The sequence below is a fragment of the Phocoena sinus genome, chromosome 11 (genome assembly GCF_008692025.1).
Source record: "Phocoena sinus isolate mPhoSin1 chromosome 11, mPhoSin1.pri, whole genome shotgun sequence".
Lineage (NCBI taxonomy): Eukaryota > Metazoa > Chordata > Mammalia > Artiodactyla > Phocoenidae > Phocoena > Phocoena sinus.
This window is the reverse complement of record NC_045773.1, coordinates 100195494-100220227: the sequence shown is the minus strand read 5'-3', so window position 1 is coordinate 100220227 and position 24734 is coordinate 100195494. Positions and strand designations below refer to the sequence as shown.

General features: G+C 52.4%; 1 protein-coding gene across 1 annotated transcript in view; it reads left to right on the top strand.

Annotated features, from left to right (window-relative positions):
- FARS2 (phenylalanyl-tRNA synthetase 2, mitochondrial) overlaps positions 1–24339 on the top strand; it is a 388891-nt gene extending 364552 nt beyond the window's left edge. The window contains exon 8 of the mRNA XM_032650151.1: positions 24062–24339. Within this exon, the coding sequence (XP_032506042.1) occupies positions 24062–24200 (139 nt within the window). The 3' untranslated portion in view covers positions 24201–24339. The remainder of the gene's footprint in view (positions 1–24061) is intronic.
- The last annotated feature ends 395 nt before the right edge of the window (positions 24340–24734 follow it).

Genomic DNA, 24734 nt, shown 5'->3' with positions numbered 1-24734 from the left:
TGCTTGCCGTACATCCATGTGCGCTTAGAATATAATCCAGACGGTGGCTTTCTGTGCCCCTTGTCATCGAGCTCCGACCACTCAGAGCCCCTCGCCAAGGAGGGTGGCACAGTGCTCTTAGCTCCTGTAAGCCAAAGTTCTTTGCAAACAGCACCCGCTCAGGCCTGGGCCTTCAGTGAAGTGGTCCAGCCTCCAGGCAGTAGCCAGCTTTGGCTGGTGATGCTGGGCTATGGTCAGGAGGAGGCTGGGCAGAGAGCTGCTCTGGGGAGGGGGCGCGGGGGGCTTCGTTAGGCAGGGCTGGGTCTCGTTCACTCTTGTCCCCTCAGTGCCCAGACCAGTGCACGTCACGTGCTTGTAATCGGCACCAAGGTCTGCTGATGTGTGTCACACCCCTGCTATTTGCCAGGTGAGACTAGCGTGGTGAACAGAAGTATGGAGCAAGCACTGTCTGCAGACAGCTTATATTCTCGTGGGGAGAGACGGATAATAAAATAAGTGAGCATCGTGTAACGTTCTTAGACTGTGATAAGTGCCATGGAGGAAAGGCAAGAGCGTGAGATGGGGTCTAAGGCAGAAGCCTGCCCCGTATTTGAGGGCTGGGGTGTGCAGGGGGCGCCAGCCAAGACAGAGCATGGTAGTGGGAGCGGAGTGAGTGACGGGCACTGGAGGAGATAAAATCAGGTCACACAGGGTCTTGGAGGCCACTGGAAGGGCATTGGCTTTGACTCTGAATGAGGTGGGAAGATCTTAGAAGACCTTGGTCAGGGTTCCACGTGGTGATGTATGTTAACAGCATCGCTTTGGCTACTCCAAGGAGGTAGAGTGGGAGCAGGGAGACCAGTTAGGCGCTCACGATAATCCAGACAAGAGACGGTGGTGGTTCGGATGGTAGTGATGGAGGTGGTGGGCAATGATCAGATTCTGGAAGCCAGAGCCTGTGGGGTTCGCTCTGGGGTTAGATGTGGGGCATGGAAGTCAGTGACACAATGTCACGTCCGCCATCTTCTTTGGTCAGACAGGCCAGCTCTGGTGTGATGTGGGAGAAGTCACACAAGGGCATCAGCACCAGTGGGAGGGCTCATTGCGGCCATCTTAGAGGCTGGGTACCACCATGTGGGAGGTGGAATGGGCGCTGGAGAGGCAACCACCCGTGTCCCTGCAGCGAGGCTGGGATACTGCACACGTGATTCTGATCTTGAGAGTCGGGGGACAGTGGCCTACAGTCACCTATCAGCCTTCACTTTGTTACTAAATAATCTTTTCTCATTGATGACAGAATATATTGAGTTCTCAACCCACTGTGGATCCCTGAGATGCCTCTCTTTTTTCAGTTATTGAACTTAGAGGTTGATTGTTCTTAAAATCTATACCTAAAGCCTCCATTCTCTCCAATTCTCAGCTCATTCCTTTCTTTAATATTCTACGCTTTATCATCCTGGACCATCTCTGAAGACCAAGACTTTATCTGAAATGGCTTTAACAAACAGTCTCATTCAAAATCTGCCCACAAGCCAGTTCCACCCCCACAAAAAAAGAAACCTCCCGTGAGACCCCTCCCCCCCTCCCCGTCCTCCTGTCTAGTCACCCTGCCATCTACCCTCCCACCAACAACCCTAGCGTGGGGGCAGGTGTCTGTGCCACCCAGAGCTTGGCCCTCTACCCCTCAAGTTCGTAGCTGACGAAGGGAGCAAACGACACCTCCCTTTTTGAGCAAGAGAGACAAATTGTGTCTCAGGGGCTCATTTCCAGTGAGAAGGATAGCTTGTTTGGCGCAGAAAATGCAGAGAAAATCCTCTTGGGAGCATGGGGGCAGCACAGCCCTCGCGACCACCGTGCTGTGGGAACTTGACCCTTTTCCCCATCAGGAATGGGGAGGGCTGGGCAGGGCCCAGCAGCCCTCACGGCCACAGGCGAGAATCATGGGTGAGAGTAAAACCGAAAACAAAAAGAACGAGCCTCGATTATGGATGTGTATCTGACAAGGTGCTAAGGGACTGCACGCAGTAGGTCATCTTGTCTTGAGACCATGACTGAGGCTCCGGGGCTGAGTGACTTGTTCCCAGACACTGTCCTGGCTCTGCCAGCCTGGGGCGGTGACCAGGAGTCAGCGCAGCTGCTGCCGGCACTGAGTGCTTGCCCTCGGCTGTTCAGCAGGTGCAAGGCAGGTGCTGCCTGCAGTGAACACCCTTGCATCCCGGCGACCCTGCTTCTGACCTTGTGTGTGGTTAGCCTGAAACAGGAACAGACTGGGTTTGTGATGCTCTGAGGAGGACCAAAAATGGCCTCCCTCTTCGCTGAGTTCAGATGTAATTACAAAATAGATACGGAACTCAAGTAAAGATCAAAATACAGTGTGAATATTGATATGGTGAAATGAGGAGGGGCTTTGGCCCAATGTGGTAGCCACAGTCGTTGGGGCCAGTGTGGTGGGCGGTGGGTCGCCCCGAGAGGGCTGAGCCCCAACGGCCCCGTTCCTCCGACCTGCCCTCGCTTCAGACTGACCCCTCCCCCAGGGAAGCATCCCAGGCAGGGGCAGCACGTGTGTCCTGAAGAAGAGCAGCAAGGTTGTGCGCTCACGTGTGTGAACAGGGAGCGTTAAGGAGAGTGACGTGGGCGGGGCCATGTATGAACAGGGAGCGGTAAGGGGAGTGACGTGGGCGGGGCCAGCCCAGCAGGACCTTCATCTTTATCCCAAGAGCCCTTAGCATCGTGAGCATCTCGTTATCAGATTTGTATGGTTGAAGATCACACGGGCTGCGGTGGGGAGAAGTGGGGGTGGAGGGGAGCAGGGAGACAGGAGACAGGATGCAGAGGTACTGGTGAGTGTGGAGGCCAGCGAGGGACCCCAGCCCTCGCCTCTGGCCGTTGGCTCCCTTTTCCAGGACGGTGCTGATGGCCGCGGGGGTGGATCCAGCTGCAGTGAGACCGGGGGAGGCTGGGGCTCTACCAGACCCTGGAGAAGACCGACCGACCGACCCTGCTGTGCCTACCCTCAGACCACGTGCAGGCCCCTGTGAAAGGTGTTGTCTCTTCAAGCTTCATTCTCAGTGTGGAAACATCTTCCTTCTGGCATTTTTACAGTTTATGAAGCAAAAAGGCCATAAAGACATGTGTCCCCCCCCCCCCCCCAAAGCTCTCACCTAGGTGCAGCTGCCAGGTGGCCCCCACCCTGCACTGGGGAAGATGTGATTGCTGCTGACGAAGGACCAGGAAGCCAGGGCCCACACTTGTATGTGGACTCCCCTAATGCCAGCATAGACAGGGAACAGCTCTTGGGAGGCTGGGTGTTTGGGGCATGTGGGGAGGTTTTGCTGTGGGCCCAGTACTGCTCTCTCCCCCAGCAGGCATCCCACCGGTAAGGAAGTCTGCTCTGCCGTTTGGCGGGCGTCTGCTGAGCCGCTGCTGTGGACCAAGCATCGTGCTGGTGCCCAGGGTCCAGCAGGGAACCCTGCCTTCTCAGAAGTTGGCAGGGGCCGGGGCTGGGCACAGACAAGGGACAGACGTCACAACTCAGCAGCACAGCGATGCCAGGGAGAACTTCTCAAGGGGCTAATTCCAAGCAGAGTCCTGAGGAATGAGTAGGAATCAGTGAAATGGAAGGTTAGGGAGAGGGGGAACGTAGACGGAAGGTCCCCAGGATTTGAAGGCGCTGGAACGTACATCGCGGTGCTGGACTGAGCCTCAGGCGGGAGGAGAAACCGAAGATAAAAAGGATGGTGTGAGCGCTGGTGGAATTGTGGGTTTGCCGACAGGTAACTGAAGGGGTTTCTTGGTGACTTCTTATTCCTACCTGGAAGGAGGGCAAGATCACTTAAAAGATGACTATTGGGCTTCCCTGGTGGCGCAGTGGTTGAGAGTCCGCCTGCCAATGCAGGGGACACAGGTTCGTGCCCCGGTCTGGGAAGATCCCACATGCCGCGGAGCGGCTGGGCACGTGAGCCATGGCCGCTGAGCCTGCGCGTCCGGAGCCTGTGCTCCGCAACGGGAGAGGCCACAACAGTGAGAGGCCCGCGTACCGCAAAAAAAAAAAAAAGATGACTATTAATAGGCTCTCTTTCAACTTTGCAACTCATCTCTAAGCATCTCTCTTGGTCAACCCATCCTTATAGGATTTCCAAGTCTTTTCTCACCATTTGGTGGATCGCTTAGCGAGGCCCCCTCCAAATCAGTGTAGAACTTTTTGCTTCACCCTTTTGTGCTCAGGTGAACTTCATAAACATAATGAGTCAGGTGGGTTTTGAGAGGCTGGGCTGGAATCCTAACACTGTACATACGACATTGCTTCTGGGTTGGTGCATGCATTCCAGGTACAAGCTCACTGTCTTATAAATGGTATTTTGGAACATAACTCTCCCTCAGTGATTTTCAACTATTTCGGGAAATCGTGAAGTTGAACCTCCTTGGTGTGTCAGTCTAGAAAGAAAAGCCAGGAGTGGCCAATGTCGTGACTTAGGCCAATAGATTGGACATTCAGTGTCCACTTTTTTAGGCGAATGGCATCTTCCAACCTGGGGATCAGGTGGTGCCATCGTGGGCACTCGGTGGTTGATGAATAATAAAAATGCAGCAATTCCCAGTGTGCAGCAGACAGCTTTCTCCTGGCGAGCAAAGTGCACTTAATGATCCGTTCCGTGAACTCCCCTCAGCAGCACCCGTCCTGGTGAGAAGCCCCTAAGGGGGGTCAGTTCAACTAATCCCAATCATGGGTCCTCCCGGAGCTTCTAAAGTGGGGTGCCCCCCTCACGCCAAGTCCTGACAACGGGGCAGATGAGTAAATGCTTCTCTCCTGCCTGTCTCTGGCTCCAGGGGTGAGCCTGGCAGAAGCCCGAGCTGGCCCGCGGTACCCAGCTGTGCCCCGGCAGGCCGTGTATACCCCTCCCGTACCCTTGTTTGACGGCCCGATTCCACATGGGACCTTGGACTTGCTAGGCACTAAGTGATTGCTCGTCTGTGAGAAGCCACTGACATCATGAGAAAGGGGGCTCTGTGAATTCCTTCCATTCAAAATTTATTTCTCCCCACGCCCAGTTTGTGCCAGAGGACCCCATCAAACGTTTCTGTTTTATGGCCTAACAGTATATTTTTCCCACTTACCATCCTAAAAACAAGTCTGCCACCAGCTCTGCCCTGGTTTCTCTGTGGGGCACCCTTCTTATGCCCAGAGGTGATTTCATGAAGGGCCGGGCTCGCCCAGTACCTCTGCCGTGCTGTGCTGTGCTGTGCTGAGGTCCCAGGACGGAGGGACCCGTGACTTACACGAAACACGTGAGCAGCTTCTCCCCCCCCTCCTCCTTTAAGAAGATGTTACAACCAGCACATCTGGCTCCATCTCAGTGGTTTCTACCCCGTCCCCATCGAAATCTCTGTGCATTAAAGCTAAATCCCGGGGCAGATTTAATTAAAAGACAAATGGCAAAATAAGGTTGTGGTGGGTGCTTTCTAATTGTGGTCTGTTAGATTTTAATTACTGATCGTAAACTGTGAAAGCTAGTCCCGGGCACTGCTCTGCACACCCCTGTTCTTTTTCATCACAAATGTGTTCTCAGCTGCTGACAGGCTGGGCCTCGTCGCCTGTGCACAGCGGCTTGATCTTGCCCGACAGTGACTCAGCAACTTGCTGAATCCAATTAGCAGCCTTGCAGCTACTTACTCAAGGCGGCTGTAGTAAAGTCTGGCTTCAGACATCTCCAGCAGCCAGATGTCCCAACCCGTGGTCTGCTTGTTTGTCGTCAGCAATTACCGCCGCCAGAGTGCACCAGAACACGAATCAGGGGTCATGGTGAGTTAGAATCCTGCTTCCCCCAGGGTCCCCGCTTTTCTCTGTCCTTAACCTGTGGGTGCGCTTGGACATTCATGGTCAGAGCAGCCAGAGATCTTAGCAACCGTCCAGTCCCCGGGAAGGAACTGAGGCCCAGAGACAGGAGGTGCTTGCTCGGGGTTACCCCGGTATTTAGGGAAAGGCTACACCAGGGGGACCCGAGCCTCTGACACCCCCCGTGTTGCCCCATCCTCTTGGCCCCTGCAGACTCTGCCCCGGCCGGCAGGGCAGGTGAGGTGAGGGAGTTACGCAGCCCCTCTGGCTCTCAGTTTCCTTACCGTCACCATGGAGTGATTACTCTGTAAGAGAGTTTTGAAAAGTACATAAGATGCTTTAATGAAGATGCCCAAAACAGAGTAGAAACTCAGCACCCAAAAGGCCCTTCCGTCTTGATTTGGGGGCAGAGGGAGGGCGGTGGAGAAGGAGAGAGAAAAAACACGTTTGTGTGAAAACATTATGAACCAATCACTCCCACAAACACTGAAAAAAGCAGGTGGCCAGAGGGGCGCTGCTTTGGACCCAGGTTTATGTGGCTGGTGACAAGGAGGAAGGGGCCCTCTCCAGCATTGTGCTCAAGGGCCCAGAATTAAACTGGTACCTCTATCCCAGCTCAGAGCTCCGCCCACATCTGTCAATAGATACTAGATCGCTCTGCAGCTTTTCTGCTTGGACACTTGCCTGTGTTTTGCGAGTTGCTATTTTTCTCGTTGGAGTAGACCTAGGTCTACACCTAGAGGCTGAGTGAATGAGCATATCTTAATGAAGTGTAAAATGATTGGCCATGGCATACAGCCGTCAGTAACCCAGGCATCACCTCCCCGTGTTAACATGCATATAAATTTCATGACTTTGTCCTATCTGCTGAAAAGGGCACCACAGAGCTGGCTTTTCTCTCTGCTCTGTTTTGAGTTTTCCTGTGCTCAGAGGTAATTGCAGAGAGTGATTTAAAAAAACAAAAACAACCGGGAGATATCTTCCAAATCAAGTACAGTCCACACAGTGTTTCAGAGAGAGACTCACCAGCCACTTCCCTGTAGTTTTGATACAGGTGGGAGGTCCAGACTGAAGCAGCACCGTGGTAGGGCCGACAGGTAGTGCTCAGATGTCCTGCAGGCAGAGGTGTTCATGGGCCAGGGACAGTGTGAGGATGAATGGACAGGGCTTAGCAGCCGGCACCGGTACATCACAGTTAATATCAATGCCCTTGTTTGCTTTTTCTTTTTAGGTAAATCTGGGGACATAACCTTTTATTAATCTAAATGTATGCATTGCTCATTAAATTAATTAACAAAGCTTATAATGCTAATACTATTATAGTAAATCCTATCTTTTATTGAGTATTGACTTTGTGCCAGTCATTATATTTTAATCTTATTTCATATATCTATAAAGTATGTTTTATTAGCCCTACTTAAAGGTGTCGAAAACTAGGCTTAGAGAGAGTCAGTAACTTGCCAGAATGAGAGCAAGTCTGTGTGACTCCAGAGCTAGGCTCAGTCCTAATGACTTGCTTCACCATGTGTTTCCATGAGTAGGCAGGTTCTGTGGGAAGCCTGGGGCTGATGGAAATAACCAAGACAGGAGATCAGCTTTTCTGAGTTAGTTGCTCCAACTTAGGGCATTTGGAACATCATCTAAGATGGAGACTACCCCTGGAAAACCGGGACGTCTGACACCACAGCTTTCAAACAGCTCTGATGGAGAGTGAACCTGGCTCACTAGGTTGTGATGTAAGCCATCATATTATTGTTGCTGGCTTCTTACATCCACTTCTTTTTGAGTTCAGTTTTCTTCCTAAACTGTACCATTCACAGGGCTTTCATGGCAGGTGTTGAGTGGTAAACTTTCTCATTTTGTCTCACTTTGTCTGAAAATGTTTTCACTTTGCCATTATTCCAGAATAACAGCTTAGCTGAGGTTGACATTTGGTTGGTGTTATTCCATCACCTCCTGACCTCTTTGTAGCTACTGAGAAGTCACCTATGTCTTTAACTGTTCCTTTGTTAAGTTCTCTATCTTTCCTCTGTAGTCGTTGTCAGGGTCATCTCTTGGTCTTAGTTTTTCTGCAGTTGCATTATGATGTGCTTAGGGCAGACTTTTATTTTAATCCCATTCAGAACTTATTGTGCTTCCTGAGTCTGAGGACTTCATTAATTCTGGAATTTTCCAGCCATTATGTTTCCAGATATTGTCTCTCTTTGTTCTCTCTCTATTCTTCTTCTGGTACTCATATTCTATCCTGTGTTTCTTACCCTCTCCCATATTTTCATTTCTGTACTTCTCTACTGCATTCTAAACAGTTCCACACATGTGTCTTCCAGTTTATTAATTCTGCATTTGGCTGTATCTAATCTGTGGTTTAGCCCTTCCACTCATTTTTAAATTATAACTATATTTTTATTTCTATACATTTTCTATGTTGGTATTTTTCACATCTGCTGTTTTTTATTCATAATGTTCTTTCATATCTTTTATGTCTTTTAAGTATTTTTAAATGTTGAAATTAACTTTTAATCATTTTAAACCCTTTCTGGATTGTTCCTGTATTAGAAATTCTTGGGGTACTAATCCTGCTGTGTTTTTTATCTAGTGACTGTGGCATATAATGGGTTGTCTCTTCATGTGTTCTGTATTTTTTGACTGTGAGATTATGTTCATTGGGGCTTTTCCTGAAGTGATCCCATGTGGCCACACTTTTCTCCAGGGCTGTTCTGCATTTTCTTCTGCCAAGTCGTCTAGGTATCCTACGGTTAGCATTATTCCAGGGCCAATTTTGTGTTGATTTCTCAGCTTGCAGATCTGAGGCATTTCTTAGTCTACTGTCACATCAAGGATGCAGCCCTTCAGAGTTCCAGTTTTGTGTGGGAATCTCAGGTCCCACTTCTTGCTTCATGTGGACCAAAGCCTTCATATTCTGTTCTCAGGTGGACATTAAAATCTAAATTCTAGGTTACAATAACTGATACTGCTTCCTACTCTAGGGCGGCTGAAGTTCTAGGCACTTACTGTTGCAGGTCTTTTTTTCTTTATTTCTTGCACCTGGTGATTTCCCCTTGCTTTCATAATCTACTCAGCTATCCACTTTTAAAAGCCAATGTTCCTATATGTTATTCAGCACACCTAAGAGTATGTAGCAGTAGGATCTTTAGTTTATCATATTCTGCCATCATTCTGGAGTCTTCCTGGCTCACTGCTATCTTATTCTAATTGTCATACATGGAACAGATTGTGGTAGAGGAAGAGACAGACTTACTCTTTGATCACCTAGCAATCTGTCCTAGCCAATCAGTTCTAGCAATCTGTCCAAACCACACTCTGTGCCCAGCTCTTCACTCATTCCTTTGCCCAGTAAAAAAAACTCAGCGTGAAGTAAGGGAGCCGAAAGATGCTGGACCACCACACAAGTAGCTTCTTCAAGGCATGACAGTGTCACATTGGCCCTCAAGCCCACAATTGAAGTGTCTTGTTGATACTTTGCCTTTGAAATTAACTCATGGGCAGTCTTACTGAATCTTTCCTAAGCATTTAAAATGGACAGAATTCAACTTCAGAAAATTGATTATGTTTTTCTCCAGTACACCAGAAATGTAAGTTCGATGTCTTTTTTTTTCTTTTTTTGAAGTAAGAAAATACCAAAAAAAGAACACTTTCTTTTTCATTGAGTTTGAAAATGGACAACCTCAACTCAATAATATTTTGAAGTGGTTTATTGACTTGGGCTTTTACTTTATTAGTACTTTCTCCCAAGTTGCTGACAATGCTTTGCTCACATGACTTCAATTTTTCCTAACTGAAGGACTAGTTAGGAGCAGATAGCATTCCTTTGGTTTTACTGAGACCTGGAGAGGTCAATAGATTTATCCAAGTAACAAAGATAGGCAGACCATCAAAGACGCTGTACACTTGAACCTATCATCCTCCATGGCCCCAAACAAAATTGGTTTTTCGTGGAAGTACATTTTAGAGCTACTCCCTCAAGTTTCATCAAGGGACTAGCCTTATGAAACCCACGACTGCTTTGAAATAGCAATATAGTTGAGACACTGGCCACTAAGTCAGACAGCATCCCCAGCCTGGGACTAAAAGCATAGCTTTGGAGGCAACTGGACACCTAAGTTGGAATCCCACCTCTGTTACCTTCTACTTGAGTGACCTGGGAAGACGCTTTTAACCTCTCTGAGCTGTAGTTTTCTCACCTGCAAAATAGGGGGAATAATTCCCAATGTGAGGGGACTGTAATGAGAATTAAATGAGACATTGCATCCAGGCGTACTAAGTGACCCCGAAATCATAGTCATTGCTCACCTAAAGCTCCCTGTATGAAGCGCCACCTAGAGGTTTACCTTAGAATATCACCTTGGGGTGGGTTTCCTTCCCTGAACAGCTGTGATCTTTTCTCCCCTCGGGCAGTGAGAACCTTGGAAGTGATCAGGCTTCTTTCACTGTGGCTGCGAATTCTAAACCAGATTTATGTGTTTACTCGTTCAGACCACCACCTGCACATCTGTGTTCTGTGTTTTCCGGGTCTGACTTTGCCTTCATCAAGCTAACATCGTCCCTCATTCTGGCTTTTTTCATCCATGTTTTCTATTAATGGCAAGGATGAAATGAAACATTAAAGTGCCTAGCACTTTATACATAATAGATCCTTCTTCCCTTTAAAGTATTTTTTTCTTCTTTTGCCCTTTCTTTCTTTATACTTCCTACACTTTCTCTGCCAAGTAATATTTACTAACGCATTAATTTTTCCCTTTTGGGGATAAAGTCCTAGTCACGTTTTGAAAAGCAGCCTGAAATTCACCTGTTACCGTGGTATCCTTGTTGAACAGCGGTCAGCGGTGACTGCAGTGGACATCAGTAGGCCGGCAGAGTATGTCTGGGAGAAGAGATGAGCAGAGTTTAACGCAAAGGAAGGGAGCGAGGTTCCAGCCTCGGCCCTCACCCACTCACGCCATCTTTCTGGGCCTGTCCCTGCTCTGCAAACAGAGGTGAGAGTGTCCACCTCTCGGGATTGCCCTGTGGTCACAGCCAGTGAGATCACACGGGCACGAGGTTCTGGAAGCCTCATAGCTTTATAATTGTCAATTTTCTTCTTGCTGCTATTACTATTGACAAAGTAGCTTCAGCTTTGCGAAGACTGTGTGATGGCAAGGCCCAGAGCTTTCTTTACTCTTGTCAATATTTGGAATTTAAAAGTTGTTTCCGGGCTTCCCTGGTGGCGCAGTGGTTGAGAGTCCGCCTGCCGATGCAGGGGACACGGGTTCGTGCCCCGGTCCGGGAAGATCCCACATGCTGCGGAGCGGGTGGGCCCGTGAGCCATGGCCGCTGAGCCTGCATGTCTGGAGCCTGTGCTCTGCAACGGGAGAGGCCACAACAGTGAGAGGCCCGCGTACCGCAAAAAAAAAAAAAAAAAAAAAAGGTGTTTCCATACATAAGTCGTACAAGGTTCTAGAACAAGTTTCCATCAGTGTGGTTCATCGTGTTAGCTCCTCAGGGGAATAGGAGTCTGGGGTAGTCACGTCCTTCTCCAGATGTGAAAATGAATCCGTTAGGAACGTGGGGTGACTGGGGTGTGACCGTAACGTTCCAGCAACTTCTGAGTTCAAATAGCACTACCCCCTCCAAATGCTGTGTGCTGAAGGCCATGTGATGCTGTTTTGTCTCAAAAGCTGTTTGGACCCCCCCTTTTTTTTCTGCAGGAATTTTTATAGGACCAACAATAAGCCACATCGGAAAACATACATCTTATTTTATGGCTGTGCTTCTTTTAGCACGTCTGGAATATTATGCAATTAGAGCACTTTTCCTCCTCAATTTTAGCACTAAATAACTGGCCATTTGCAAAAATGAAATCTCTCTTTTATCATGATAAATTTAAAGACTCGTTTGTAATTACAAAGTGCCTTCAGAACCTACTAACTCTTTTTTTTTTTTTTTTTTGCGCGGTACGCGGGCCTCTCACTGTTGTGGCCTCTCCCGTTGCGGAGCACAGGCTCCGGACGCGCAGGCTCAGCGGCCATGGCTCACAGGCCCAGCAGCTCTGCGGCATGTGGGATCTTCCCAGACCGGGGCACGAACCTGTGTCCCCTGCATCGGCAGGCGGACTCTCAACCACTGCGCCACCAGGGAAGCCCCCCTACTAACTCTTGATAACGCTGCCAGGAAGTTGTAATCCCCTCTGTAAGGTAGAGAAGCTGAGGCTCAGAGCTGTTAAAGGGCTTCTGTTAAGTCACTCGTCCTACGGTGACAAGCTCTAGGGGAAGAACCCGGGTTCCCGACCTCCGCAGCCTGTCTGCTCTGTGCTGCACTTGCTGTGTTTATGCTTCATGGGATCAAGGATTTCTCTTTACTTAGAAGAATGTGGTCCCCAAATGAGCTCCAGTCCTATTTTAAGCAAATTTCACTTGGATTTGTTAAGTTTTGAGCTGAATTCAGGCAAACCATTGCCTGTCTGAGCTTTGCTACCTTCTATCATAGAATATGGGGTGGTTTTTATTTATATTTATTTTATTGTTTGTTTTTTTTGGGGGGGTTGGTTTTTAAATCACCCTCCTTGGAGTCTTCGGGATGCTGATAAGCTGCTGGGGGAGAGGCTGCCGTGGGCAGGAGGCCAGGCCGAGTGGGCATTTTCCTCATGCCCACATCAGCTAAAGCTGCTTTGCTCTGAGCTGTGCTATAGATGCTGTGTGATTTAGAGGGAACAGATTGGAAAGGTGTCACATGGCAGAGAGCCTGGGGTTCTGGGTTTTAAAACAAAAAAGACCTAAACCTTGAGGCCCTCTGGTGACGGTGCTCTTGTGATGACCCTGGGTTGAGCTCAAAGACTTCATGACATGACAAGCAGAACCGTCTTCTAGGGACTTCCTCGGTGGTCCAGTGGTTGAGACTTTGCCTTCCCGTGCAGGGGGTGCGGGTTCGATCCCTGGTCGGGGAGCTAAGATCCCACGTGCCTCTCAGCCAAAAAACCAAAACATAAAACAGAAGCAATATTGTAACAAATTCAATAAAGACTTTAAAAATGGTCCACCTCAAGGGGCTTCCCTGGTGGTGCAGTGGTTAAGAATCTGCCTGCCAATGCAGGGGACACAGGTTCGAGCCCTGGTCCGGGAAGATCCCACAAGCTGCAGAGCAACTAAGCCCGCGCACCACAACTACTGAGCCTGCGCTCTAGAGCCTGCGAGCCACAACTGCTAAGCCCACACGCCACAGCTACCGAAGCCCACGCACCTAGAGCCCGTGCTCCGCAACAAGAGAAGCCACCGCAATGAGAAGCCCACGCACCGCGACGAAGAGTAGCCCCCGCTCGCCGCAACTAGAGAAAGCCTGCGTGCAGCAACGCAGACCCAACGCAGCCAAAAAATAAATAAATAAAATAAATTAAAAAAAATTTTTAAAAACATGGTCCTCATCAAAAAAGCCTAAAAAAAAAAAAAAAAAGAACCGTCTTCTAGCCAACACCTAGTGAAGGCAATGATCTGACCGAGATCGTATGGCTCAGAAGAGGAGGAATTGCGATTTGAACCCAGTTCACAGACACATGCCATTCCCTCTACCCAGAATCCTGCCGGGGGTGGAACCGCTTCCCCCAACCTCCTTTCACCCAGTAAGTCCCTCCCCCTGTGAGGTCAGCTCATGGCACTTGCACAGAACCTTCTCTGACCCACCATCTAAGTCAGTCGCCCTTTTCTGTGGCCCCATGGCTCCATGTTCCTCTTCTCCCAACGCCTTAGTGTAGCTGCAGTTCTCATTGCTTGGTAGTTCTTTAACACCTGTCTCTTACGCTACACTGTGAGCTTCATGAGGTCAGGTCTGTTTTGTTCGTTTGCTTTGCTTTCTTCCATCATTGGGTCCTCAGCGCCCAGCAGAGCACATGCCGTATACTGCATGTTCACTCCATTTGTTGAGTGAATGAATGAATGGAGTAGATGGACAGACAGATGTCTAGCCTCCCAGGCAGTGATATTAAACATCACGTGTGCTGCCCCCGAGATCCCTTCTCGCTCTGACCACCAGTGGTCCTGGCAGGGCCGTCCCAGGGGAGAAGGACTGGGATGAATCCAGGACCAGCGAGGACGGGCCGGAGCCCTTGCCAGCTCACTGTGAGGGGAGCTCCTATTCAGCCTGCTCTGTGGGTCCCGGGTGGGCTGCCCCGGAAGTGGTCCAGCATCAGGCTCTGCAGAGGGAACTCAAGCTTGAACCAGAAAGTCTCCGCGGTTCCTGATCCTGGATTCTGTGATTCCGTAAAACATGCTGCTTGGATGAATGGTGTATAATCAAGCTCTCCCTGCTGTATTCCAGCCTAGAGTATCATGGCTAGAGGAAGCTCGTCCTCCCAGCCGAGTCCCAGTTTAGTCCCTCTCTCCCGTAACCTCTCACTCAGTATCTGTCGAGAGATGACGCTATTAGTTAGCCCCGGGGAGTCCCTTCTCAAAAGCATTTGCAAAGTAACCATAAATCATTGGAAATATATATAAATTTCTCTCTACTAATGTGTGCTTCCTTCATAATTAACTAGACACTGAGTCTCTCAAAGTAGTTAGCCCACTTTCTCCAAGACTCACTGAAGAAATAAAAGCTATACGACATAGCACACTCCTGGCTAGTCCTACTCATGAGTAATGGGGTTGAGGAGAGCTCTATAGCATACTCCTTGGTTGGGTGGTTCTTCATACCAGATGGGTGACATCGTACATACCCTTATATCTCGGGAACCCTCTGTTGTTTGGGGCTGTGAGATCTCAGGGCCCACCTCTAGGTACAGCAAAACTGCCCAGAGCAGAGGTCCTACCAGCCTCTCACAGGACTCCCGTACAGACCTCATCCCGGACCCGGTGGTCTGGGCTGATTGCTGAATGACGGATTTTCGGTTGAGCCTTCTTAGCCAGGATGATAAGGCCCTCTCCCCGCAGATCATGCATCCTCTGGATGGCTCTCCATTGGACCACTTATACCTGGAACATACCCTCAGCATCCTTTGTTGAAACAGAAGAGGAAACACGTAATGAACGCCCCTACCAGTACCACGTGTCATTCGCCACCTAGATTACGCTCTTTGCCCTTCACCTGCTGAAATCCTCCTCGTCCTCAAGATCCAGATCTAATCTCATCTCCCTGCCAGTCTTTTCTAACCCCTACGTCGTTTACAGTCTATGCCCTCCATTTAACACGTAGCACTAACAGCATTGTCCTGCTAGCTGTCATTTCATGCATCCATGTCTCAGCCCCCAAGCAGATGGTAATCTAGCCTCATCCTTCTTTGTCTTATTTTGCGATACCTCTTCCCCCTCACTCTGCTGCTCTGTTGTACCCAGAACGGCCACTCCATGAATATTTATGTATTGATCAAGCAATGCCTATCCCTGTCCTGTACCTCCTCAGTGTCTGCCTCCGCACAGAATAAATCATTGTGGATCAATTGATTGAGATGAAAATGTAGCACTTCACCTGCCAAACATCTTGTGTTCTGTGACCTGGCTCATCCCCTGAGGTGCCAGTGCGTTCGGGAAGCTGCGGTGCACCAGCACGGAGTTAAAGTTAGCTCTGTTGACTTGGGCTGTGCAGACGCAGCCAGGGAGAAAAGGAAAACCTCTTCCAAATTCCCCACACGGAGGAAAAGCACAGAGCTTTGGAAATCTGTGCAACATGAGACGTTACTTCAGGCTTGTTAGAAATGTAGGAGGATGGCTTGGAAGACAATGGATAGTTGAAAAGCACTTTTCAGATACAGTAAATGCGGTTAGAGCACGATAGGCAGCGGTCCTAGAAACCATTTGTGTAAAACGCAGGGCAGCCTGGCTGCTAAGTTCCTGAAATCAAGAAGAGGAGCCGTCTGGGCAGGTGGACGTTGTTCTCTTGCGATGGTCCTGCCACCGGCCAAACAGTGGTCTGCTGGGGTTTTCCATTGTTGCTTTCTGTTTGTTTATCTTTAGTACACATTCGAGTTCCCAACTTCCTCTTCTAGTAATAGTCAACTAGGTTGTTCCGGCGGACTCTCCTCCTCCAAAATGAAAAGTTTATTGTGATAAAATATACATAACATAAAATTTACTCTCCTCACCATTCTTACATATACAGCTCAGTGGCGTTATGCAGCCGTCACCTCCATCCACCTCCAGAACTTTCTCATCTTCCTCAGCTGGAACTCTGTCCCCGTCCCTCAGACCCTGGCGACCAGCACTCTCCTTTCTGTCTGTGAATTTGACGACTCCAGGGACCTCATGGAAAAGGAGTTGTTTACTGTTTGGCCTTCTGTGCCTCCTTATTTCACTGACTGTAATGTCTTCAGGGTTCCTTCAGGCTGTCGCATGTATCCTATGAGGATCCATCTGTACAGATGAGGAAGGTGAAGCTCAGACAACTTGTCCAAGGTCATTCGGGCCTTTCTGTGTGGCCCCCACTGAGGGTCTAGAATCTTGAGCCACATAAATAATAAGACCGATTGTTAACTGTAGCTTGAACTGTGCTAAACCCTTTACATATACTATTTTCATTCAGTCCATCAAAAACCCTGTGAGTACACGATCTGGATCTTAGAACAAGAACCTGGACCAGCGATTAAGAGCTGGCCCAAGGTCCGAGAGCTGGGAAGCAGTAGGGCTGGCTGGGCTGCACCCCGAGCCTCCCCGCGGGCGCGTCTATTAGAAAAATGTCCCCAGCGCAGTTCTTTTCATATGGACGTGCACGTGGGGACCAAGAACACAGGCCCGCCCCCCGGGAGGCAGGGGCACGACCTCCTTCCTCCTGGCTGCCTGGTCTGAGACCCTGCCTCGGAAGAACCGGGAACTTTGCGGGGGTTGATGGGAGTGAAAGGGGTGTTGGGGGACGTGAGGCGCCCCTGAGGACCTGCCAAGTGTTTGACGTGAAAAGGCGCGTCTTGCCTGCAAAGCGCGTGTCTCCTGGGACCTCTTCAGCTGCCAGCATGCGGGCGGCCCGGGAGCGGGGGGCAGCTCCGGAAGCGGGTTCCTCTCACCCGGCCCCGCTTTCCCTCCTTCGGGGCCTGGCTTGGAGCTGTCTCTCCCACGGCGCTAACCGTGGGGGGAACCATCTGGTTTGGTTTCTGGTGACTGACGCCAAGGAACAGAAATCCCTGTGGGAAGAGACTGCAGCCACAGAGGTAGTGAGAGGCGGTGACGTCCACACCACGGACTCGGAGGCTCGGCTCCGAGCGGCCCTCGGGGGCGCCAGGCCTAAGGCCGAGCGTCTGAGCGTGGGAAGCAGACGGCTCGGGGGCGGAGCGTGCGTGATGGGGCAGGGGCGGGAGAAGGCAGTGCATGGGAGGCCAGTTCAGTCCAGAGGGTCTGTGCCAACCCGAGACCCACCTCCTGCGGGGCCTCTTCCCTGGAGAGCCGGCCTGGCTGTCACCCAGCGACCCCCATGGCGCCTGCGGAGTCCCTGCGTCGCCCGCCCCGAAATCCCTCCACCGGGCACCCCTTCCCTTTCGTCCACGCGGGCCCTGCAGCCACTCGCCCCCTCCAGAATCCCCTCTGTCCTCTGCACTGACTCCTGGGATGCAGACCTGGGGGGGCCGGGTGGTCACTCGGTCCAGCCCTCTCCCTGGTGAGGTCAGGTGGCCGTCACACGGCCGTGGCTGGGGCCTGGGGCCTTTCCTGCATTAAACCGACGCGGCCTCTGTTCTCGAAAACCCCAGGGCAGTTCATGAGGAGACGGGCGCACCGTCATCGGACCTGAGGTCTTATGATCACGATTTCACTTTTTCCTCTTCCCTTTGGCTTCCTTTTTTTAATACGGGGAAGGTAAAGGGGGGAAGTGATTTCCTTAGTTTCTAGAGCACTTGTTTAGATCGTGCCCGGTGCTGAGCGGTAATTCACCTCTCTCCCTGACTCCCAGCCTCCCCCCACTTTCCCAGCCAGGCTCCCCAGCGTGCCCCCCTGCCCTCCCCCCGGCATCCTTCCTCTCCCCATCAGCCCTGCAGGTAAAGGAAGTGGGGGACAAAGCAGCGGGCCGCCGGGGTCTCGTCAGCATCTGCTGGCGTGTCAGCACCAGCCCCGGGAGGCACGTGTCATACTCACGTCACAAGGGGGGCACCAAGGGCTCGGTCGCACAGACAGCAGAGGCCGGGGACAGAGTGGAAGTCGGACCCCTGCTGCAAGTCTGGGTTCTTCTCCACCCCTCACCCCCCATTTCCCTGGCAACCAGCCCCCTCCTGATCCCCTTCCCATCACACTGTTCCCCTCACCGGAGCCTCCCGACCGGGCGAAGGGCGCGGCCGGGTGGCCGTCACACTGAGCTTCAGCATCACACGAGCAGGAGCGAGTCGGTGCTCCCACTGCCTGGTCCCCCGAAAATGGCACCTGCCCCAGCACAGCACCGTCCCTGCTGTGGAGCAGCCCCTGTAGGTAGGTCGCGTCAGCAGGGACTGTGGGCGTAGCGACCCATTCTGGGAGGTGCCCAGCGCGCCACGGAGAATGTGAAGGGGCTGCTCTCGTCACCGACGGAAAAGCAGACACTTCCGCTGTCTCGGGAGCAGGTGTTGGCGGCCTCCGGGGAAGGACTTGACCTCGCGGTCGGAGCCTGTGTGGTTGCCGGCGTCAACTTGATGGTGGGACGATGGAGGCAGTCCAGCCCTCGCCGGCCCCCTGCCCCAGTGTCCCTTCTGTCCAGGGAAGTCTGGTGGCCCTGGTCCCTGCACAGAGTCCGTCACTGGTATGCTGTTACCTGCAGAGCGGCAGTGAGCTTAGCAGTACTTCCTTTTCACTGACTTATCATCGACTTACAATGTGATATTAGTTTCAGGTATACAGCATAGTAATTCAATATTTTTTGTAGGTCATACTCCATACAAAGTTATTACAAAAATACTGACTATATTCCCTGTACTGTACGTTACATCCTTAGCACTTGTGTATTTTACGCCTAGTAGCATGTACCTCTTAATCCCCCTCGCCTATTCTGCCCCTCCCCTCTGGTCACCACTAGTTTGTTCGCTCTGTGTTCTTTGGGGTGGGGGGTGCACCTGGGAGCGGGAGTGCTGGGTCACATGGTCATTGTGTTTACCTTCGTGGGAGCCACCGGACTGTTCTCCACAGTGGCCACGTATTGTACGTTCCCACTGGGCTGCTGGTCAGATCCAGCCCCACCACTTACTCGCAGTGTGGACGCGGGCCAGTGACTTCTGCTCTCTCTCTCTCTCTCTCTCTCTCTCTCTCTCTCTCTCTCTCTCTCTCTCTCTGTCTGTTTCCTCATTTGTGTGTCGGGACAGTGATGCTGTCTACCCAGCGTGGGTGTGATGCTTACATGGGTTCGTGGATGTAAGGGGCTCACATACCAGTGCCTGGTATGTAAGAGGCGCTACGTAAATAAACGTGTGCTGCTGTTGCTGTTTCTGAGCCAGCGGGGGCCGTGACGGATGAAAGATGGAGAGGCTTTTGGGCTAAAAGAGGCCGCGTTGGGAGGATGTAAAAGAATCAGAAAGGCCCTAATCCAGACAGTTGGGGCTGGCCCTCCGGGCATCCCTCCCTCTGGGGAATCCACCTTCTCACCTGTGGCCACGCTGAGCTGTGAGAACCCTCCAGCTCCGTGGTCTTCACGGATGGACCACTCCTCAGGGGCGAGAGACTCGGTCCTCCGCTCAGACCCAGGGCCAGGTCCGTGGCTTTCGGTTTCCCCGCCAGCGAAAGAAGGACCAAGTAATCCACCATCTGAAAGCTCCAAAAAGAAGTTTCTAGCAAGCAGACAAAAGGCACTCCTCTCTCCCTCTCTCTCTCTCTCTATTTCTCTCTCTCTCTCTCTCTCTCTCTCTCTCTCATCTCTCTCTCTCTCTCTCTCTCTCTCTCTCTCCAGTGATGTTAGGAAAAGGCAAACCTGGTTGATTTTCAGTTGAGTCTACTGAATTATGGCCAAATATTCTGCCAAATACTGTTTCTCTCAATTTTTAAAATTAATCCATATGTTTATGATTCATTTGCTCCCAACTCTTCACAGTGTTTTGTAAAAGCTGTTGGAATCCCAAGAATCCTTATGGGGGCCTTCTTGGAAGCACTTAGAAGCAAGGAGATAAATTTTTTTCCCACTCGTCTTTGGTTGGAAATCTCAACTCGTAGAGGCCGTATTACCAGCTCTTCAGCTGAGAGAGACCTGAGTGAACCACCGAAAGAATATAAGAACAGTGTGGTGAGGGTGCTTTCATCTCACGCTCGTGTGGCGCTTGATGGCTTCCGAGCCCTGTCACCTTGTCTCCGAGGCAGTTGGGAAAAGTCGATGGGGTCAGTGCTGTTACTCTTTCAACGGAGGAGAAACTCAGAGTCAGGACGTGTGTCGTAGCCTGGAAATGAGGAGCCAGTTCTAGGCCCCTGTGAGTCGGGGAGGGGGGCGGGGAGGACGGGCCCCTGCCCAGGCCGGTGGGACAGCGGCCTCCCCTGCAGGAAACCATCCTCCCACCCTTGCTGGGTCACCAGATCTGTCGCCGCACTTGTTCTAGTAAATGTTTGCATCGTCATCAAACAGCCCACAGTCCCTCGGCCCTCTTTCTTGCTCAACTAATTTCTCCTCCCCTAGAACCCTCCATCCCTTGGAAACCCGGGATGCTGCCTGGTGATGTTGGGATGGGAGAAGGGCCCTTGCTGTGCACGGGGGCGGGCAGGTGGGTCTCCCGGCTGCCCCGAGAGGCCAGTGCGGCGGGGCACAGCTGGGCTCCACCCCTGCAGGGCACACTGTCCCTAAAGGGCCCCGGCAGGGCAGGCCTCGGCCCTCCAGCCCCAGCGCGAGGCCTGCTGGGGAAGCGTCTTGCGGTACACACAGCCTCTGCATCGGGTGCCGTGGCCTGGTGTCTCTGGGGGCCTGGGTCCTACAAAAGGCTGGTCCTGCCACCAGGAACCAGGAACCACAGCGGCCCGTGCTGCCAGCTCACTGCTGTGCCCACGGGGTTCCCTGCTCACCTCCTTTAAAAAGCACAGAAAGAGGCCCCGCTTACCGAGCTCCTTCGGTTCTGTGCCACACACGTGTGTGCTCTGTCTGGTGGTTCTGCTTTGAGCCGTTCTCCGCGGTCGACATGACTGTTATCCACCTTCTATCCTGAGGCCCGGTGCGGGAACCAGCTGGGGTCACCGGGGGAGGACGTGGCACCGCTGGGCGTGGACCGGGCGCTGGCTCTGAGGCCTGCCCTGGGGCCGCCGCACTGGCCCACGGAGGCGGATGAGGCTCACGTCGACGGAGGGCTTGGGGCGCCCCGGTGTTTACGGCTACCCTCGCTGCCTCCTAGCTGACGGCGTCCGCCTCCCTCACTGTTGGAGGCAGGGGTGGGAGAGGGAAGGAGAAGGCCGTGGCTGAACGCGGGACGGGGCTGTGGAACGCCGGCAGGGCAGTGCGACCAGCCGCCTCTAGGCCTGAACGCAGCCTCCCACCCCGGGGTTCGGTGGCTACATAAGCATTCGTTCAGCAGCTTTTACGCAGCACCTGCCCTATGCCAGACATCGCCCTGGGCACCAGAGGAGCAAAGTGGAGTAACACGGCCGGGTGCCGTCCCGCAGGGGCGCACAGCGCATGCGATGGAGACCAGCGTCTAGGGGACTCGCTGGGGAGACGCAGAGGCGCAAGCCTGCCCAGCGCCCGGCAGGGCAAGTCTCTTTTCTTTTTTTAATAGAACAGCTTTACTGAGATGTGATTCACGTGTCACACATCCATTTAAAATATTCACCTCAGTGGTTTTTCTAACATTCACCACTATTCCATTCGAGACACGTTCACTACCTTCAAAAGAAACCCCATCCTCATTAATAGTCACTCCACTTTCCACCAACCCCTCAGCCCAGGGCAGTTACGACCTGCTTCCTGTCTGTGTGGAATTGCCTACTCTGGGCGTTTCTTATAATGGAATCATATAATACGTGGTCTTCTGCGTCTGGCGTCTTTCACTGAGTGTAATGTTTTCAAGGTCCATCTGGGTTGTAGCATTAGCACTTCATTTCTTCTTATGGCTGAATAATATGCCGTGCAGAGGTAGATCGTTTATCCAGTCATCATTTGGGGGACGTTTGGATTATTTCCACCGTTGGGCTGTCGAGAGGAATGCTGCCCTGTGCACTCATGCACAAGTTTGTGTGTGGACAGACGCTCTCATTTCTCTTGCGCGTATGTACACCTGCTGGAGGTCTGCTGGATCACGGGGTGACTGTGTGTCAGGGTCTGGAGAACTGCCGCGTTTAACTTGCAGAGGCTCCTCCGGCTCTCTCCCCAGCGGCTGCACCGTTTTACATCCCCGCCAGCCACGCGTGAGGGTTCTCATTTCTCCACATCTTCTCCGACGCTCGCTATTTTCTTTTCGACTATAGCCGTCTTAGCTCGTGCGAAGTGGCATCTCACTGCGGTTTTGATTTGCATTTTCCCTGCCGGCTAATGACGCTGAGCACCTTTTCATGCGCTTCCAGCCGTTTGCATGTCTTCTCGGAAGAGTTCTATTCAGATCCTTTGTGCATTTTTAATCAGGTTATGTCTTTTTATTGTTGAGTTGTAGGAGTTCCTTATATATTCTAGATACGAGTCCCCTGTCAGTATACGATTGGCAAATATTTTCTCCCATTCTGGAAGTTATCTTTTCATTTTCTTAATGGTGTCCTTTGAAGCACAAAAGTTTATAATTTTGATGAAGCCCAATTCGTCCATTTTTTCTTTTGTCACCTGTGCTTTTGGTGTCATACCTAAGGAAGCTTTGCCTGGCCCAGGGTCATGAAGATGGACTCTCATGTTTTCTTCTAAGACTGCTAAAGTTGTGGTCTTACGTTTAAGTGTGTGACCTATTTTGAGTTAATCTTTGTCTGATGTGAGGAAAGGGCCAATTTCGTTCTCTCTTGCATGAGGACACAGAGGCGTCCCAGCACCGCTTGTTGAAAAGACATTTCCCCATCGCATGGCCTTGGGGCGGGAAGAGGCGGAAGCGCTGCCCCGCTTCATCGGGGGACCTCAGGGCAGAACCCAGGGCCCATCCAGGCGCGGCCACTGAGTGGAGCCACTGGCCGGAGCTGGAAAAGCAAGGAGTGCGGGGCGGAGGCGTGCTTTCTCCCTTGTCTCGGACAGGCAGTGGGGTGTCGGGTGGGGCGACGGGGCCAGCGGTGTGGAACCAGGGGTCCCGAGGAGCCCCCTAAGGACCGGCTTCCTCCCCCCGCCACTCAGAGGTACCCTCGTCCCTTACCTGGACCCACAAGGGGACTGAAATGCGAATAGGCCTGTGAGGCACAGTCCTCCCCCTTCCTGGAGGCGGCGAGCAGGGGGAGGTGACCAGCCCCGGGCGGAGGAGGAAAGAGAGCGGATCAGGGAGGCTGGGACCCCCTGCTCAGCGAGGGGCCTGGCGGCAAGATGGGCGAAGAGGGAGCAGGGAGCCCCACCGAGGGCAAGTCCACGAAGTGTCCCGAGTCCCCGAGAAGCACGGGCCCAGGGCCCCGTGGCACCTGTGGGGAACGGCGGGCCTCCCAGGGCGTACGGAGCGCCCAACCCCACCAGAGGCCCCTGTTCAAGGCTCTAGCTCTCCCGGGGCAGGCCCGGGGCGGCCTCCCGCTGGGCAGCGGGCACGTGGTGCGTGTGTTGATGTCCCTGGGACTCTACCCCGGGACCCACTCGTCTGCTGCAGCTTCTCCACCTGCAGCGAGGCAGGCAGGGCTGGCTCTCCCAGGAAGGGGGCTGGAAAGGAGGAATTTGGTGGCTTGAAGGAGAGAAACAGAAGTGCCCGGAGAGGGGAGGGCCAGGCCGGCTGGCCAGGACCCCGGGGGCTTCCTGATGAGCTGTTGTGTACCCGTGTGTCTCAGCAGCTGCCATGCAGTAGAAGCCTTAGTGCTGTCGGGACCCCATGTTCCAGAATCACCCAGCTGTTCCATGGCAGGCAGGCCAGCAGCCGCCTGGTAGAACCAGGATTAGAGTGATTGTCTGCCCGGCACAGAGATGGCACGATTGGCCTATGCTCCCCACGGCCTGCAGGGGGCGTGCTTGGTCCCTAACCGCTCTGCTTGTCAGGGTCCGCCTCGGAGCCCAGGGCCCCCGCCCAGCTGCTGAATCAGGGCCGGCCCAGGAAATCGATTTGCAAGAAGCTTCCCTCCCAACGGATGCACTCAGTCCAAGGGGACCCAGCGGTCAGCGTTCCTGTCACCAGCTCCTCTGTAAAGGACATGCCGGCCGTCAGCAGGGGTGCGCCTCTGTAGCGCCCCGTCGGTGGCCCTTTGTCCTCCTCAGCTTTCACCACTGCTTCTGCAGGAGACACGCCTGCCTCTCACTCACCTGCCTTTCTCTCCCATTCTCCAGGACACACAGGACCAGCCACTGCTACCGCATCACCTACCGCCACATGGAGCGCACGATGTCACAGAGAGAGGTCGGGCGCATCCACCAGGCCGTGCAGGAGGCGGCCGTACGGCTGCTGGGCGTCGAGGGCAGGTTTTGATATCGCCACCTCCCCGGCCGTCCCGGGGTTTGCTGAACCAAAGAGAAAAAGATACTGTTTGTGGGCGGAGGCATCTGTCATCTTGTGATAAATGGGTCAGTTTCAGGACTTTCAGAAGATAAAGGATTGCTCTTGAGAAGCTGTTGACATAGCCTGTGTCTTTAATTTGGGAAAAGTCGGGGGAAGGAGCCATAATACGAGTTACCTTCTCTTCCTTTCAGAAATGCTTTGCCCGTTGGCGCTCGGCGCAGTTAATTGGTCCCTGGGTTCTGTTGAAGTGTAAACACCAGACGTGATTTCCTACCTGACAGGCTCTTGCCCCCGTGTAATGAGCAGAGCCACACAGAGGGACACACTCCAGACCGTAGAAGCTTTTCTCAATCAGCTCCCGTTCCTTTCTCCCTCCTTTTTCTGTTCTGCAAAGGGCAGGCTGCAGACAGCGCGCGGATGAAATGCCAGGGATCCCTCAGAGGTGGAGGGAGTCACATCTCTGAGCGAGCAGGGTTTTACTTCCTTTTCACAAAGTGGGGCTTG